The sequence below is a fragment of the Ranitomeya variabilis genome, chromosome 3 (genome assembly GCF_051348905.1).
Source record: "Ranitomeya variabilis isolate aRanVar5 chromosome 3, aRanVar5.hap1, whole genome shotgun sequence".
NCBI lineage: Eukaryota > Metazoa > Chordata > Amphibia > Anura > Dendrobatidae > Ranitomeya > Ranitomeya variabilis.
Window position 1 is genome coordinate 398,677,453 of NC_135234.1, and position 19,240 is coordinate 398,696,692.

Genomic DNA, 19,240 nt, shown 5'->3' on the forward strand with positions numbered 1-19,240 from the left:
TTCCACCATATTTATGTCTAGTTGTATAAAGCCAATATGTACTGTTTTAGATAGGGGGAAAAACCAGCACAATTACTAAAAACTGTAGATTTAGTTCGTTACCACATTTATATTGAACATAAGTAATAGAAACGTCTGAACGTTTGTGGCTAAATCTGTTTTTCTTTATTTCTGTGCAGGAGGGCTGTTGCTCAGAGATGTCCTTCACCTCCTATGAAAAATCTTATCTCCTTTGGAGGACAGCACCAAGGTACATAACATAGACACTAGTAAAGTCCCCTATACAAATTTGGTAGCTATTTGGCAAACCTTCATTTTCTGACAGCCCCCATACAGAAGTGCTCAGCATGACCAGGCACTATGTGCTTGTGCCCATGACCGTAAAAATCGAATGAGTGCTAACTATCATTTTGACTGGTAGCACTGGTCTCCATGTTACTTTATGGGCTGTGCATGTGTAAGGTTTTTGGTTTTTTTTTCCTCCCATCTTGCAGTATACACAAGTTTCACCCGATTATCAGATCGCACTCGGCCATTCATATCTATCAGTCATGTGAACCTAGTCCAATAGCTAAAACATTTTTTGAGCAAGTCCATGTTGCAAAACAGTGTTGCGACTTTTCAAAGTGTTTTTCACCAGTTTTCTAGTGTTAACAATTTGATGTAATTGTAAAAATATTGCATTTAAGTTTCAGGTTACAATTTTAGTTCCTGCAGTCATTTTATACTACTTAATCAATTTGCAGCCTGCTCCTAATTTCCGATTTAGCCCATATAGGTGTCCTTTTTTCTTGCTGGATGTGTAGAATGTAAGTCCGCAAGGACAGGGTCCTCTCCCCTCTGTACCAGTCTGTCATTGTAAATTTGTGTACTGTAAATGATATTTATAACTCTGTATGTAACCCCTTTCTCATGTACAGCACCATGAAATTAATGGTGCTATATAAATAATAATAATAATGTGTAATGTGTGATTTGTGAACGCAAAAGTGCTGCTGCCTTTGCTTCATTGAACCTGACTCCGGATGCTCTCCCTGTCTTCTGCAGACCTCATTTGCACTGGGTTGCCTTCTGTAGGAACCCATTCATTCACTCCATCGGCATCTTATTACTTCCTGATCATTCGATGAGCACGAGCGGCGGATACTGTTTGCAGTCCACTCGCCGGCTCACACTCAGATGGCTAGTGTTGGCAGCCGTCTACCATATCTCGATCCAGGAACACTTCATTGCCAATAATTCATTGGATTGTTCAAACTACCTCAAACTTGATAATTACTCCCCAACATCATAAGGTTTCCACGGCAAGAGTATTATTTTGTCCACGGTTCAGACTATTGATTGTTGTCTACCCCCTTTCTAATGTTTTTGGTCCTTCTCTGCCTCTTATTTTTACCTACCATGTATCCTTTCAAACTGTACCGAAATATAACAGAATTTTTTATTAAATACTTTTATATATTCGTCATATCTAGAATGAATGAATATATATATATATATATATATATATATATATATATATATATATATATATATATATATATATATATATATATATATTATACACACACACTCACCGGCCACTTTATTAGGTACACCTGTCCAACTTCTTGTTAACACTTAATTTCTAATCAGCCAATCACATGGCGGCAACTCAGTGCATTTAGGCATGTAGACATGGTCAAGACAATCTCCTGCAGTTCAAACCGAGCATCAGTATGGGGAAGAAAGGTGATTTGAGTGCCTTTGAACGTGGCATGGTTGTTGGTGCCAGAAGGGCTGGTCTGAGTATTTCAGAAACTGCTGATCTACTGGGATTTTCACGCACAACCATCTCTAGGGTTTACAGAGAATGGTCCGAAAAAGAAAAAAAATCCAGTGAGCGGCAGTTCTGTGGGCGGAAATGCCTTGTTGATGCCAGAGGTCAGAGGAGAATGGGCAGACTGGTTCGAGCTGATAGAAAGGCAACAGTGACTCAAATCGCCACCCGTTACAACCAAGGTAGGCCTAAGAGCATCTCTGAACGCACAGTGCGTCGAACTTTGAGGCAGATGGGCTACAGCAGCAGAAGACCACACCGGGTACCACTCCTTTCAGCTAAGAACAGGAAACTGAGGCTACAATTTGTACAAGCTCATCGAAATTGGACAGTAGAAGATTGGAAAAACGTTGCTTGGTCTGATGAGTCTCGATTTCTGCTGTGACATTCGGATGGTAGGGTCAGAATTTGGCGTAAACAACATGAAAGCATGGATCCATCCTGCCTTGTATGGAGCATCTTTGGGATGTGCAGCCGACAAATCTGCGGCAACTGTGTGATGCCATCATGTCAATATGGACCAAAATCTCTGAGGAATGCTTCCAGCACCTTGTTGAATCTATGCCACGAAGAATTGAGGCAGTTCTGAAGGCAAAAGGGGGTCCAACCCGTTACTAGCATGGTGTACCTAATAAAGTGGCCGGTGAGTGTGTGTATATATATATATATATATATATATATATATATATAAAATATATATAATTTTTTTTTTTTTTTTTTTTTCCTGAGGCATATTCGGACTCATTCTTCCGATTACATATTCCCGTGCCCTTTCTCACGGTTCACTCATTCAGGCACCTATCCAATGGCTCACAGCCATATACCTTAGACTTGGTCACTTTAAAGACCAACTCAATACCAGTTCGCATCCTAATTGATGCTTTTTTTCTCAGGCATATGAATCCTGTTTTCCCTGAATGAACTTCTTTTTTTTTTTTTCATCTATTTCTCGTTTTCCTTTTATTTTTCTATATTTTCGGATTTTTTTTTTTTTTTTTTTTAATATAAATTAGAAATCTCAGATGATTTTAATTGTTTTATGCTGTATGTTAATGTTTGTTTTTATTGTTTGATGAACTTTGACATTGTCATTACCCTGTTTGGCAGTTTTTTTAAAAAAAAGCGACCACGTATAAGACAATCAGTTCTGCTATTAGGTTTTTAGGAGGACCTGCATTGACTGCTAAACAGGTTGACTTTAAAAACCTGTCAAATAAAGTTTTCAATGAAAACCATCTGGTCATCAGTCTCCATCGGCAGTAAGTGACACTTCACCCGGATTCTTTTGTGCTGACAATGTGATCTTCCCCCTACTTCCGAGATTGATATCCAAATTTCGGTTGCGGATTTGCTGTAGGAGTGCATGAAAACCCTATTCACATGAACTGAATTAGTTTCTTTTTGTCAGATTTGTCTAATTTGGACACGTGAGCAGAGCCTTATATGGAGCAAAGACCCCAACTTTTGGGGAGACCTGTTGGGAATGTAGAGGTGTGTGTAGATTTATTACCGTAATTACTTTTGGCTTTATATTTAGGTGTATATGGCTTTCCTCGATGTCCTGGAGAAAGCTCCCACATTTGTGATTGGATCCGAGAGACTTTAAATGTTGGTGCCTATACCAAACTTGTACAGGAACAGTGAGTATGAAAAGCTACTTTACTTTTGTGGAAGCTGTAATGGTCATTGTTAGTCTGACATTTACCAGTAAAGGGATATTCGGACAATACCTTGGATAGGCGATAACAAACAACTGATCTGTGGGTCTACCGTTCACCCGAATGGGGCACTTTTATCTGCGTTAGAATAAAACTGAAGTGAAGCGCATGACTGCCGCTCCATTCATTCGCTATGGAACTGCCAGAGTGCAATCACCTTTTCTTGCATTCTCCATGAAATTAATGAGGCAGTGGTCGGGCATGCTTATGTTTTCCAATATATATTGTCTTATAACAAGCAAGAGCTCTTTAACATTTAACAATCAACGGATCAAGAATCTGTATTTCCAGATTATTCAGTGGAAGTGCAGAATAAAAGACAAACTTGTGGATAGATAACTTCTACTTATGGGAATACACCTTTTAAAGGGACTTTTGTAGACTTTAGGACCCTTAAGCTAGGTCATCATTATCAGATTGTGGAGGTCTGACACTTTTTGTAGTTCCTCAATCAACCAGATGTACATAGCTAACAAACCCCTTCAGAAAGCTAGATGCAAAACGCATGTCTGGGTAGGACAAGAGGACACAGCAATAGCTGCTGTCATGGGTAAGCATAAGCACTGCACTTTATACTAGGTACAAAAAAACTGTAGCCGCCATTCAATCATTGCTCCTATTAGTCTATTATATATGACTGTAGTTAAATCATAAAAAATAACTTTTCATTAAATCTATTAAAAGAGCCCTCAGGCCCAAAAGACAAACGTAGAAACCAAAAGCATAACGCACAATATACAAGGGTGAGGGTGACCGACCCTCCTGTGTGATGTGCAATGGACGGCACACACTTTATCCTTTGAAGTGGCTTCTCCCCTGATGACTGAGCCACAAGAAATGCGTCGGGAGTAGTGTTGAGCGATACCTTCTGATACTCAAAGGTATCGGTATCGGATGGGATCGGCCGATATCCAAAAAATATCGGATATCGCCGATACCTATACCCGATGCCAATGCAAGTCAATGGGACACAAGTATCGGAAGCTATCCTGGATGGTTCCCAGGGTCTGAAGGAGAGGAAACTCTCCTTCAGGCCCTGGGATCCTTATTCATGTGTAAAATAAAGAATAAAAATAAAAAATAGGAATATACTCACCCTCTGACGCGCCCTGGTTGTAACCGCTGCAACCGGCAGCCTCCGTTCCTAAGAATGAGTGAGTGAAGGACCTTCGATGACGTCGCGGCTTGTGATTGGTCGCGTGAGCGGTTACGCGACCAATCACAAGACCGCGACGTCATCGCAGGTCCTTCACTCGCTCATTCTTAGGAACGGAGGCTGCCGGTTAACACCGCTAGGTCCAGGGTCCGCCGGAGGGGTGAGTATATCCATATTTTTTATTTTTATTCTTTATTTTTTACATGAATATGGATCCCAGGGCCTGAAGGAGAGTTTTCTCTCCTCCAGACCCTGGGAACCATACACTGGGAACTTCCGATTCCGATTTCACAAAAATATCGGAACTCTGTATCGGAATTCCAATACAGCAAATATCGGCCGATACCCGATACTTGCAGTATCGGAATGCTCAACACTAGTCGGGAGAATTCCTAATGAGGGAGGATGCAATTAATGTTGGGATGAAATCTGGAAGAATGAGGCTTTGAATGGGCACGCAGAGGGCCTCCTCATATGTACGGGCATCTCGAACCATCCCACTCCACGCTGTGAAGCCAGGAACTTACATCTCGGGTGAGATTGTTCCTTTATATATCTAAGCAGTAATTGTTATCTGCTTCTATTTGACCTGCTTTGATGTGAAGCTCATAGTGTATGCAGGCTGTAGGAGCAGTATACCTAAAGGTACTGTGTTTATATGGTGTAAGCTTCCAAAAGGAAAGGTGTCTTTTGTTCACCGTGCTAGAGCTTTGCAGCGCTCGGTAGGAGCGTCTGATAGTATTTGTATATTGTGTGTTATGCTTTTCGTTTCTACGTTTCTCTTTTGGGCCTGAGGGCTCTTTTAATAGATTTAATTAAAAGTTATTTTATTCAGTTGCCATGACAGCACAACGAGAGAGGGAATCCGCCCTTCAGGGACAGGAAACCTACAGACATAAAAAGGGCGGTACCTCTCTCCCACGTCAGTTGGTTTCCTGTCCCTGACAGCGGAACCTCTTCAGACTGACCTCGTGAAGAAGGTCGAAGAATGAAGATCCCACTCCTGACAGACCGGTACAGGTAGCGGGGGTCCCCTACCTCGGCCTGGTCAGGTGAATGGAGGCACCACACGGCAGGGGGACTGTTCGTGTAGGTGACAGCAGGAGGAAGCAGCTCTGGTGTGGATGAGCTGGCTTCTGCGGTGTCCGCGCCTGGTGAGTATATGGTTCTCGTAGGGCCGTGTCTGCTGGAGCCCGGGGTCTGCCGCCGCCTGCGCTGGTGCCGGCATCGGCTGGGGAGTGGGGCCGTCCTTGTCCGGTGCGTCGACTCCCTGCGCCGCAGCCGCGACCGGAAGGGGTGTGTCCGGATGACGCGGCGGGCGGCGCGGGTGTATGACGCGGCCGGGCATGCGCAGTAGCGCTTTCTTCCCGGCTAATGGCGGCGCCCAGCGTTTTTGAAGGGAGTTGGTCCTCCGGGTCTCCGGCACTAGGACACGGCTCGGGCGGTGGACCGGAACCAATCGGCAGGTCCGATCAGCGGACACCTGGAGAATTTCCCTGCTGACCCCCGGCCGGGGGCGGTACCTAGGGGGATTTAAGCCGTGCACATGGGCCACAGCGTGTTCCTGACCGTCTATCCATTATGGAGTCGCCGGAAGGAACAACGCAGAGCGGTGAGCAGCAGCAGCCACTAGAGCAGCCTCAGGCAGAAAAGCCTTTGAGGAGCTCCCAGCGTCGTTCTACTGTTAGTCGTGCTGGTGGAGCTAAAGAGTCCCGATCATCAAAGTCCTCAGGCTGTAAGAGTTCGTCGGCTACGAAGGACCCCCCGAATACGGTACCACTCATTGCTGGCGGGGTAAGTGATCTTCGTGAATGTTCAGTTATTGATCATTGTTCCCCTTATATTCCCTCTCTCCTTATTAGGGGAGAAAGTGTGTATCTAAGACCAAACATAGGCAGTGTGCCGAATGTGCAGAGCCACTTCCGGAGGGGCACGTAAAGAGATTGTGTAAATCCTGTGTTCATCAATTGCTAGAGGAAGAGGCTCCTGATCTGACCTCTACAATAAGGAAGATGGTCAGACAAGAAGTCCGGAGTTCTGTGAGATCCAGGTCTCGTATAACTGAAGTTGAGAAGTTATCCCCTGTTTCAGATGTGGGTTCGGACTCGGGGGAGCTCAGCTCAAGGTCCCTCCCGTCTTCTTCCTCCTCTGAGGAAATGGAATCTGGTCGAGCCTGTCTGTCCCTTGATAGGGTTAACCATCTGGTTAAAGCAGTCAACAGCACAATGGGGATAGAGGACACCCAGTCAGAGTGCTCTATTCAGGACGTTATGTTCAGGGGTATAGAGCGGAAATCCCGAAGGGCCTTTCCTGTGGTGGACAAAATCAAAACATTAATCTCAAAGGAGTGGAAGAAACCTGAGAGAAAGGGGTCACTTCCACCAGCATTTAAAAGGAGATATCCTTTTGAGGAGGAAGCTTCATCCTCATGGGATAAGGTTCCGAAGCTAGATGCGGCAGTTGCTAAGGCGTGCAAAAAAACATCTCTTCCCTTTGATAATTTGGGGAACCTAAAGGACCCTTTAGATAGGAAAGCTGATATCTTCCTCAAAGGGGCCTGGGAGACTTCGGCTGGATCCTTGAGACCAGCTATAGCAGCCACCTGTACGGCTCGGTCCCTGATGGTGTGGTTAGGTCACCTTGAAGATCAGCTCAAGGATAAAGTTCCCAGGGCTGAAATATTATCCTCTATGCCTTTAATCCAAGACGCTGCAGCTTTTCTTTCGGACGCGTCAGCGGATGCAGTCAGGTTAGCCGCCAGATCCTCAGCATTATCCAACGCAGCCCGGAGAGCGCTATGGATTAAGTGTTGGCCAGGGGACTTACAGGCCAGAACAAAATTGTGTAGCATTCCCTGTGATGGAGCTCATTTATTCGGCCCGGTCCTGGATGAACTTTTAGAGAAAGCAGGAGATAACAAAAAACGCTTTCCTTTCCTTGGAAGACCCTTTCACAGACGGGACTACAATAGAGCTTGGTCTAACCGCAGAAGGTCGTATAGAGATTCTAACAGGGAGTCTACTAGATACGACAGCAACAGGAGAAGGGGTAAAGGATTTATCTTTAATCCTTCACGAGATTCTAAAAAACCACAATGACGGGCAGTCCAGGTGGGGGGTAGGCTTTTGGCCTTCTACCCGGCCTGGGTACAGATCACGAACAGTCCGTGGATCTTGAGCATTGTGGAAAAAGGCCTAAGGTTCGATTTTCATCATATTCCTCGGGACAAGTTTATGTTGACACCTGTCCGTTCCTCCTCTACAGAACAGTTGGCGCTGGAGTCAGAGGTCCGGGAACTTCAACAAAAGAAGGTTCTAATCAGGATCCCTACATTCCTATTCCCCTCTATTCCTGATCAAGAAGCCAGACGGCTCATATCGCACTATTATTAATTTGAAAGGCCTGAACAATTTCTTGTTGGTTCCGTCCTTCAAGATGGAATCGGTTAAAACGGCAATAAAATTACTCTTTAACCATTGCTTTATGGTCGTCTTGGACCTCAAAGATGCCTACTACCATGTTCCAATACATGTAGATCATCAAAGATTTCTTAGGGTGGCGGTTTCACTTGCCGGCACGGTAGAGCATTTTCAATATCAGGCACTTCCCTTCGGTGTCGCGGTCGCACCCCGGGTGTTTACAAAAATTATGGTGGAAGTTATGGCACACCTGCATGAACAGGACATATTAATAGTTCCATACCTTGATGATCTACTAATTGTGGGTAATTCAGAGTCACATTGCAGGGACCAGCTAGAGAAGCTGATGGAGGCATTGAACAGGCTAGGCTGGATTATCAACCTTAAGAAATCGCGTCTACAGCCTCTAAAATCTCAGGAGTTTCTGGGGTTTGTTATAGACTCTAGTAGACAGGAATGTCGCCTGCCGGACTCAAAAGTAGCTAAAATCCAGCATCTAGTCTCTAGGGCAATTGACAATCCCTTAGTGTCTGTAAGAACTGTTATGTCTCTCTTGGGTTCCCTCACATCCTGCATCCCGGCGGTTCTCTGGGCTCAGTTTCACACCAGAACACTACAATGGGACGTCTTACGCAATTCCCGTCGTCTAGGAGCTCACCTCAATAGTAAATTTTCACTTTCTACGGAGTCTACGCATTCACTTGTTTGGTGGACACACACTTCAAATCTTCGTAGGGGGGTTCCTTGGATAAATCATGTATCTAGAGTATTGACTACGGATGCCAGCCCTAAGGGATGGGGAGCTCACTTAGGGGAGGATTGGGTTCAGGGGCTATGGTCTCAGTCTGAGCAGGACTCATCCTCCAATCTGAAAGAGCTATTGGCCGTAGATCACGCCTTAAATAGGTTCCTTATACCCCTACAGGGTCGACACGTCAGGCTGTTATCGGACAACCGGGTAACCGTGGCCTACATTAATCGTCAAGGAGGTACGCGATCCAGTTCATTAATGAAGGTCGCAAATCATATTTTTCAGATGGCCGAAGAACATCTTCTCTCCCTGACGGCTCTTCATTTAAAAGGAAGTCTCAACACCAAAGCCGACTATCTAAGCCGCAACATGCTCAGACAGGGAGAGTGGTCGCTGAATCCAGCTATCTTCGAGCAGATCATACAGATGTGGGGTTGTCCAGAAATAGACCTTTTTGCCAGCAGGGAGAACAAAAAATTACAACAGTTCTGCTCCCTAGATCCAAAAGACAACTCATATGCAGTAGACGCTTTTCTGATATCATGGCACTTCAGTCTCGCCTATGCCTTCCCCCCTCTAAACCTAATCCCATTAGTTCTGAGGAAGATTCGGGAGGACAAAGCCCGGGTAATCTTAATAGCCCCATTTTGGCCCAAAAGAGCGTGGTTCCCGTGGCTGAGAAAGATGTCTCTCTGCCAACCATGGATTCTTCCAGAATTGCCAGATCTGCTCTCCCAAGGCCCAATCCTCCATCCGCGAGTAGCCAACTTACATCTAGCGGCGTGGAGTTTGAGAGGTCGTTACTAAGGAGTAAGGGGTTCTCTCAGGATCTAATAAATACACTCCTTAAGAGTAGGAAACCCGCTACAACAAACATCTATGTTAGAGTGTGGAGAAAATTTCTATCTAGTACAGGGGCTCAGATTGACCAAAAACCAGATATAAATCAGGTTCTTGAATTTTTACAGAAAGGTCTAGAAATGGGTCTGGCCACAAGTACTCTGAGTTCAAGTATCCGCTCTGGGGGCGCTATATAATTTTAACTTGGCCAGCAATCACTGGATTTCTAGGTTTTTCAAAGCAGTGACTAGGTCCAGACCAATCACAAAACAAAAGTTAGTCCCATGGGACCTAAATCTGGTACTCTCAGCCTTAACACAAGCCCCATTCGAGCCTATCGATTCTATCCCTATAAAAATCCTTTCGATCAAAACGGCCCTCTTGGTGGCACTCACATCTGCAAGAAGGGCTAGTGATCTGCATGCACTTTCCAGACATCCACCATACATGCAGTTTAGGGAGGATAGAGTAATCATGAGACCTGATCCCCTCTACCTTCCAAAAGTTGCTACAAAATTCCATAGATTACAAGAGGTAGTCCTACCTTCATTTTGCTCTAATCCTGCCAATGATAAAGAACGTAGATTTCATTCCTTAGATGTGAGAAGATGCCTCCTTAGATATATTTCCGTCTCGAATGATTGGAAAAAAGATAACTCCTTGTTTGTAGCTTATCAGGGAGTGAGGAAGGGTCTTGGAGTATCTAAAAACACCTTAGCCAGATGGATCAGGGAGGCGATCTCTCTCGCTTATACCGCAGGTGGCAACGAAGTTCCAGATGGTATAAAAGCACACTCCACGAGGGCCGTAGCATCTTCATGGGCGGAGAGAGCAGAAGTATCGATAGAAGACATATGTAAGGCGGCCACATGGTCTTCTCCATCTACTTTTCTTAAACACTACAGATTAGATCTGGGTAGTTCCTCAGACCTTACGTTTGGAAGAAGGGTACTTGAGGCTGTTATCCCTCCCTAATCTTCTTATTTTCTCTGAAAGTCTCTCGTTGTGCTGTCATGGCGACTGAATAAATACATACGCTACTTACCTGGTAGCAGTGTTTTTTCAGGAGCCCATGACAGCACCCTTATATTCCCTGCCCCATCCTTTCTTTGATGTTGCAACACTTTTTTCGTGGTTTTCCTCTTCCATGTTCACTCATATAATAAAATGTGCATAATTGTATGCTGCATCTATGTTACTAACCAAGGTGGTCCTCTCATGCTCTGGAACCAACTAACGTGGGAGAGAGGTACCGCCCTTTTTATGTCTGTAGGTTTCCTGTTCCTGAAGGGCGGATTCCCTCTCTCGTTGTGCTGTCATGGGCTCCTGAAAAAACACTGCTACCAGGTAAGTAGCGTACGTATTTTTATGATTTAACTACAGTCTTACCTTGCTACATGCACTTTTGAACTGATTGGTGGTACTATTTGACTAGGTCTATTATATATGACTAGTCTGCAGGATACAGCAATATGTCATCTACACCAGTGCACTTTACTACATTCATTTACTATCACTGTTGCTACTATATGGTTATTTTTAGTATAGTATTGCTGTGGACTGCCCTGGCTGCTATATACAGCTCCTTCAAAAATTAAGAGACCACTGCAAAATGTTCAGTTTTTCTGATTTTTCTCTTTATAGGTATATTTTTGAGTGAAATGTAAATTGTTCTTTTAGTCTATAAACTTCTGACATGTCTCCGAATTTCCAAGTAATACATTTTTTTTATTTTTTTTCCTGACAAAGAAAAATGGTAAAAATTAAAAAATAAATAATAAAAATAAAAAATAACCAGTGCTTTTGGACCTCAAATAATGCAAAGAAAACAAGTTCATAATAATTTAAAAACAAATACTAATGTTTTAAGTCAGGAAGAGTTCAGAAATCAATATTGTGTGGAATAACCATGATTTTTAATCACAGCTTTCATGCGTCGTCATGCTTTCCCCCAGTCTTTCACACTGCTTCTGGTGCAAAAATGTAAGCAGATCTTCTTTGTTTGATGGCTTGTGACTATCCATCATCCTCTTGATTATATTCCAGAGGTTTTCAATGGGGTTCAGGTCTGGAGATTAGGCTGCTCATGACAGGGTTTTGATGTGGTGGTCTCTTAATTTTTGCCAGAGCTGTATTTTGGGTTAACAATCATGTAGGCAGTGGTTTGTATATTCATTTATATTTAATCACGTTTTTGATAAATAATCATTGATGCTGCATGTTTACTGCATGACTTGTGTATCCAAACAAAGAGTATGTGCACATGTCCAGTATATACAATATAGCAGAGAAATTTGAAAAATCGGTGGGGTGCTAGGTGACAAACCCCCGATTACTTGATATTGATGACCTAAGTCATGGTTAACACCTTTAAAACTTATCAGCTCCGAGTAGTAAAATGAGTGACAAAAACGTGGTGCAGTTGACCATAATTACAATCAGCTTCTATTTTGTAAGACTGGTTGAACACTGTAAAGCATGACAGGACTGATAACTGTTTGAGGGTATTTGCACACGTTGCAGATTTCCTGTGGATCCGCAGCGTTTTTTTACGCGCAGAATCGTTGCAGATCTGCAAGTGATTTACAGTACAATGTAACTCAATGGGAAAAAAATGCTGTGCTAATGGTGCGGAAAAATCTGCACGGAAAACGCAGCAGATTCAAAAAAGGACCATGTCAATTCCTTTTGCAGATCTGCAGCGTTTCTGCACCCATTCCATAATAGAAATCTGCAGGGGTAAAAAAACGCATGAAATCCGCACAGAATTCGCAAAAAAAAAAGCGCCAAGAAATGCAGAATCTGCACAGAAAACTCCACAGTCAAATCCGCAACGTGTGCATGTAGTCTACATTTGGTATACTAAACAAATAGTAAAATTTATTACAAAAATGCTCAGACTGGTTTTATTCAATGCAATCTCACGGACCCTGTGCTCAGATTACGAGACTGCCTGGACCCCACCAGTATTTGCTTCTTGCTGCAGAGATGTCCCTCTGGCACATGTGACTGCTGCTGCCAATCATTTTGTATGAAAAAAAGTAACCTGTCTTTTCAGTTTGGTACAGGCAGAGTATTGGCATGATCCTCTGAATGAAGAGCACTACAGAAATGGCAGCATTTTCCTAGCGGATATCAACCAGGAGCGTGTGAGTTTTTGTTCTGCCTATTTGAATACATGATCAGGAGCAGTTTATCTGCACTCATTATAAGGGAAATGTCACCATATTCAGGGACATCTTTCATGTATTCCCAGGGGAAAACATAGGCCAATATGGCCTTTTTTTTTTTTTGCAACTTCTTCGCGCCTTGTGTTTTAAAGGCAGTGGACACCTGTGAAATGTACCATTTTAAAAGATGGATCTTGCGCAAGATATAAGGGTTACAAGATTAACCCCTTAGTGACCACCAATACGACTTAAAACTCACCTTAGATATAAGCGAATAGCGTCCCCCGACGGGTAGCAATCCAGTGGCTGTACACTATAGCTGACCCTCTGCTGCATCAGTCACAATAGGTGTTGGCTCCAACCATGGGCGTTTAACTACTTAGATGCTGCAGTCAATATTGACTAGTGCATCTAGATAGTTAAGAGTGTGTGTGTGTGTGTGGGGGGGGGGGGGGCTTTTTCTTTTACCCCATCACCATCCTGAGATAATGACTGTGTGGTCCTAATGGTTCCCATGCCAAATAACGGCCATAGAGTCTGTCAGCTATAGTGACTTGTTCAGAAGTTACTTAAACTCCCCCCGAAAAATGAACTGGAGTTTAAGTGACTAATCCAGAAGTTAGGTGAAAATTGTTATACAGCCAGGGTACCAGGTAAATAAAAGTGAACACTTGAAAAGTGTCTAAAACAGTAGATTTTATGAAATTGCACCAAATAATAACACACAAAATAGTTTAAAAAGCAGGTGCCTCTTGTGTGAGGGATTGCAGAATGAGAGACCAACACACGCAGAAACAATAATTTTGCGCATCCAATAACCCAAGTATGTACGGTGGGCATAAGTAAATTTCATTAAAGGTCATTCATGCATATGAGCAAAGTTGCTCCTAATCTCTTCTACGTTGCAGTGGGCATTGTTAACTGGGACAAAGAGCGGAGTGATATATATGCTATTGAACCCGTTATACGTCCTGGTGGCGAGCATTTATATTGGTATATGGTCAACATCCTGGTATGTGCTGCATCCATCCTGTGCCCTAATCTTGTCATGTGCTGCTACCATCTTGTGCCCCCATCCTGCTCCCTCATCCTGTTTTGTGCACCTCCATCCTGTCATGTGCTGCTCCCATCCTGCGCTCCCATGCTGTCATGTGGTGCTCCCAACCTGTGCCCCCATGCTGTCATGTGGTGCTCCCATCCTGCACCCCCATTCTGTCATGACATACTTCTCGTCGCTGGGCGCCAAGTCCCGCGGGGCCTGAGCAGGCGGGGACACCGGCACGCTATGGGAGTCAGGTGCTGGAGTCGCCGCTGGCTCAGGCCCCCGGCACTTGCGATATTCACCTGTCCCCGTTCCATCACTGCGCGCCGCTCCGTCTTCCAGGTCCTCTGGCTATGACTGTTCAGTGAAAAGGCGCGCACTAGTTACATCATCGCGCCTTCTGACCTGAAAGTCACAGCCGCGGAAGAAAGAGCGGCGCGCAGCGATGGAACGGGGACAGGTGAATATCGCATACTCACCCCCTCCTGGCACGTCCCTGCTACTCCGTCTGAGATCGCAGTATGCGTTCAGTGCTTACGCATAAAACAATCTCCTGGGCTGCGTCACTCTGTGGGGCCCAGACTGCGCAGGCGCTTGCGCAGTCTATAAAGGATTCGGACAGATGTCAAGGCAGGTAAAGTTAAAGTGCAAATGCTTACAGATTATAGCAACATTCTCTACTTATAGCCAACTTGCTATAGACCGTATCAGTACTAGGAGAATTATACAGCCCACAAGCAGAACTATCAAATATCAAATGCCAAGGTAAGATAGGTTAATGTGCAAATGCATAAAGACTTTAGCAGCATCCTCATCATATGAAAGCCAATTGGCTATTTTTTGTGTCAATGCTGGGAGAAGTATGTATCATGGTATAGAAAACTGTATTACCTACGATAGATAGATGGAGCTTATCTTGTGCGAACTGCAGCAAGATCTCTCCCTTTGCCCTCACTCTGTTCAGAAGTTAGCAACATTTAGGTGGTAAAAATAGCATTCCTTTACCGCTTCATTGGCATTAATTCCTGAAAAGCAAGTGAAAGGGTTAATAAACTACCTGACGGCAGTTTTGAATATGTTGAGGTGCTGTTTTTAAAATGTTATCACTTTTGGTGATTTTCCAATATTTAGGAACCCCACAGTCACTTCAAAACTGAATAGGTCCCGAAAAAATAAGTTTTGCAAATTTCTTTAAAAAAATAAAAATAAAATGAAAAATTACTGCTACAATTTACAAAGTAAAAGAACATTTTATAGATGGTGCTGATATAAAGCAGACATGAGGAAAATGCTACTTACTATTTGTTGCAAGACTGAATTATTATCCTTTAATCCAGATAAAGTTGAAAAATTGCTTTTTTTTTTTTTTCTTTTAAGAAATGTTTCTGATATTTTTCTAAATAAACACAACATATCGACCTAAATTTACTGTATAATGTGTGACATAAAAACAATCTCTAAATCACTGGGATATGTTGATACATGTGATCAGTCAGCCGGTGCCCCCATACAAAATAGAATAGAATGTCTGCCAAACCTGTCACTGATATATAGTCTGTTTATGGAGTCCTTTACAGACAGGTAGGAGGAGTGTTCTGGAATCTGTGTACTATGATACGTAGAAGGCAAGCAATCCAACATTCTTACCCTCCACATGTAAATATTAAAATAGTCATGGCCAAAAGTTTTGAGACTCGACAAATTTTGGTTTTCACAGATTTTGCGGTTTCAATCTTTTAGTCAGATGTTTCTGTGGTTACAGAAGTGCATTTATTACCATTTAATGTGTTTTTACACTTTTGATAAATACATCAGGTTTATAAAAAGACTTAATATTTACAGCATTGACCCTTATTTTTAAAGATTTATACAATTTCCCCCGGCATGTTGGATGTCGGCTTCTGGGCCAAATCCTGACTCGTGACAACCCATTCTTACCTAATCAGTGCTGGCAGTGTTTCACAATTTCTGTGTCTGTTTGTCTATTCCTTCTTGAGGATTGATATTGAGTTTGCCTACTCATCTGATCAGTAATACTAACAATGCAGAGTTAATGCAAATTGCCACCATACAAATTGAAGCAGCAAACTTTGACAACCATAACTTGCGTCAGTCTAAAAACTTTTGGCTCCGAATGTAGTTTATTAGTTATTTTAGCTTGCATTTTCCCCCTAATTTATGTTCTATCTTAACAGGGCATAAATGAGAGTTACAGGCGCAATCTTCAAACTCTGGAAAAGTTTGTTATGGTGAAATTCCTCAAGGACTCCATGGTGGATCCTGTAGACTCTGAGGTTCATATTAATTAATAGCCTGAATAATCCTAATGATTTTAATGTCTTAGTCTCAGACCCAGGATAGGAATGTTCATCATGACTGATTCTTCTTCTTCTAGTGGTTCGGATTCTATAGACCCGGACAAAGCAAAGAGACTATTGCATTACAAGAGAGTTCTTTGTATACAGAGGTAATGGTCTAAGTATTTCACCTTCTAAATTTTTGTATAAAACTCTTTAGACTTGTGTTGATATATTCACTTTAAGCCATATTTTAGTTTACTTTGATACAAAACATATTTTCATATATATTTTCTTATGTGGTTATTCCGTGTAAGGATCAATTTACACAAACCGAACAGCAGCACTAAATATTTACTGATTGGCGGTCGTTTAAAAGCCTGTTTACACAGTCTGACCATGCAAAATGATGCTGCCATTCTTCTAGGCAGGACAAGCCTTGTTTACTCAGGACAATGCGCTGTTGAGAACAATGATTTTTAAGAAAGCTGAAAAATCATTTCACCTGACAAACAAAAATTTTGTTTGTTCATCAGATGATCAGCAGTCTGTTTACACTACAAGATTATTGTGAAAGGAGCTTTCATAGGAACGATGGTCTACTAATCTTTCAGACTGTGAGACTTTTAGCTGTAGATGGAGGCACCTGCTTTGGTCAGCAGATATACAATTGTAGGTAGCAGAAACGGGGCTTTTGCTTACTCCTAGCATTGCTGTACTGTAGGAAGGTTACACTGCAATACTTGCATTGTTGTACTTGCCATAAAATAACTTTCTTGTTGAATTAATTGGGGACACAGTACACTAGATATAGGCCCAAGCACCAGGTAGAAAAAAAAACATTGGCTCTGCCCAGTAGACTATACACAGTAGGACAGAAACGTGTAAGTAAGGGGAAGGAAATCCCAAAGAAATCAGGACAACTGACCACCTGAAAGGAAAAGAAATAAGGCTATGTTCACACTAAGCGTTTTTCCCAGCAGGTTTTGGTTTTTTGTCTCTCTTGTTCCACAAAAAACATGGAGCAATATAGTCTGCAGTCAAATATTGAAATACATTTTGTTATATGTCCAGAGAGGACTAGAATTGAGAGTCCTCAGTGGTTGATACCTTTTAATGGCTAACTGAAAAGATGGTAACAAATTGCAAGCTTTCGAGACTACATACGTCTCTTCATCAGGCAAAGACTAAAACAAATTCTGAAGAATCACATATTTATGCACAACATAGTATAGAGAAAAAAAAAAAAAGAGGGGAAAAAAAACCATGGATAAGCCAGGTGACATGAAGCAGAATTACCATGGGTGATAAACAGTTACGTCCATAAATATTGGGCCAATTCTTAGATAAGGATTGTTTTATTGTCCTGTGATTAGGGTCTCTGTTGCTATGACCCCACATGGTCTGATGGGCAAGTTCCTTAATTGATGTAAAAAGACATAAATCCGTGTGACACATTCATTCCTGCAGTTAGTGTCAAAGGTCGTCATCAGTTTATATTCCCAGACTCTCCTGTCTTTCTGCGATTTGAAGTTACCCTTTAATACAAGTAATTTCATGTCCATAACGTTATGATTTGGGAGACAGAAATGTATTGCCACAGGTAGATCCATTCTTTTTTCTCTTATTGTATGGCGATGAGAGTTCATCCTTGTTCTCAGTTTCTGCCCTGTCTCCCCTACATACAGACTCCCAGTTGGACATTTAGTACATATAATTAGGTACACCACATTAGAAGTGACGCAGCTGAAAGTACCTGGGATCTTGTAGTCCTGATGTGAGTTGAGAATCTTTATCTTGTCCATGGTCATTATAAATGGACAGGTTTTACATTTTTTCTGGTTACAAGGAAAGGTACCTGCAGCTGTTGGAGAGGACAGGGAGCTCTTGACAATGATGCTTCTTAGATTTGGGGGCTGCCTAAAACACAGTAGTGGGGGGGTCTGGAAAAATGGATTGTAGTCTGGCATCTTTTTGCAGTAAAGGTTGTAATTTCCATGCAGCTCCCCTTAGCGCCTCCAGATTTGGATTGTAGGTAACTACTAGAGGCACCCAGTTAGTTTCTTCTTTAGTTTTGTAATGTAGCAGGTGATTCCTTGATATTCTGGTGGCTCTTGTGATCTGATTTTCAATTGTTCTTGGATGGTAGCCCTGATTCAGAAAGGTCTTTCTGAGGCAACCCAGGTGTTCATCTCTATCCATTGGGTTGGAACATATACGATTGTATCTGATGGCTTGGCTGTAGACAATGGAGTTTTTTATGTGTTTTGGATGGAAACTGTCCCATTTAAGGTATGTTGGACGGTCGATTGGCTTCTGATACAGGGATGTCTCTATTTTATTGTTCTGCAGCTTAATGATGGTGTCCAAAAAGTTAATTTCAGTGCAGGAGTAGTTGAGTGTCAAGTTGATGGTGGGATGAAATTGATTAAAATGTTCATGGAACGACTTTAGCTGTGGCTCAGACTCTGTCCAGATGATTAAAATGTCATCAATGTAGCGGTAGTAGGCCAGACTAAAACATGGTTTTTTTTCCCCTCCTTTTTTTTTTCTCTATAAAAAACACCAAAAAAGGAACAATTCAAGAAAACACACCAAAAACAGGCAGAGATGCTTACCTGTCTGAATAGGCCTCAATACAAATGCACAAGCAGGGTGCAGCGGACCCAAATAAAATAGCAAATGCACAGGTGCAATACCTAATGAAACAGCCAGCCTTCAATCAGGGATTGGCCGTGTGGTACACCAATGCACTAAGATACATACTCTGTATGTGGCGTGTTCACACAAGGAATGCAAGCATCTGGCTCCAGCCTATTACAGTTTTTATCTTAGTGCATTGGTGTACCACACGGCCAATCCCTGATTGAAGGCTGGCTGTTTCATTAGGTATTGCACCTGTGCATTTGCTATTTTATTTGGGTCCGCTGCACCCTGCTTGTGCATTTGTATTGAGGCCTATTCAGACAGGTAAGCATCTCTGCCTGTTTTTGGTGTGTTTTCTTGAATTGTTCCTTTTTTGGTGTTT

The 19,240-nt window shown here is 42.7% G+C and overlaps 1 protein-coding gene across 1 annotated transcript in view; it reads left to right on the forward strand.

Moving 5' to 3' along the window:
- PPT1 (palmitoyl-protein thioesterase 1) overlaps positions 1–19,240 on the forward strand; it is a 47,632-nt gene that overhangs the window by 17,527 nt on the left and 10,865 nt on the right. The window contains exons 4-8 of the mRNA XM_077296159.1: positions 180–250; positions 3,357–3,459; positions 12,762–12,852; positions 16,111–16,209; positions 16,311–16,382. Coding sequence (XP_077152274.1) covers positions 180–250; positions 3,357–3,459; positions 12,762–12,852; positions 16,111–16,209; positions 16,311–16,382 — 436 coding nt within the window. The remainder of the gene's footprint in view (positions 1–179; positions 251–3,356; positions 3,460–12,761; positions 12,853–16,110; positions 16,210–16,310; positions 16,383–19,240) is intronic.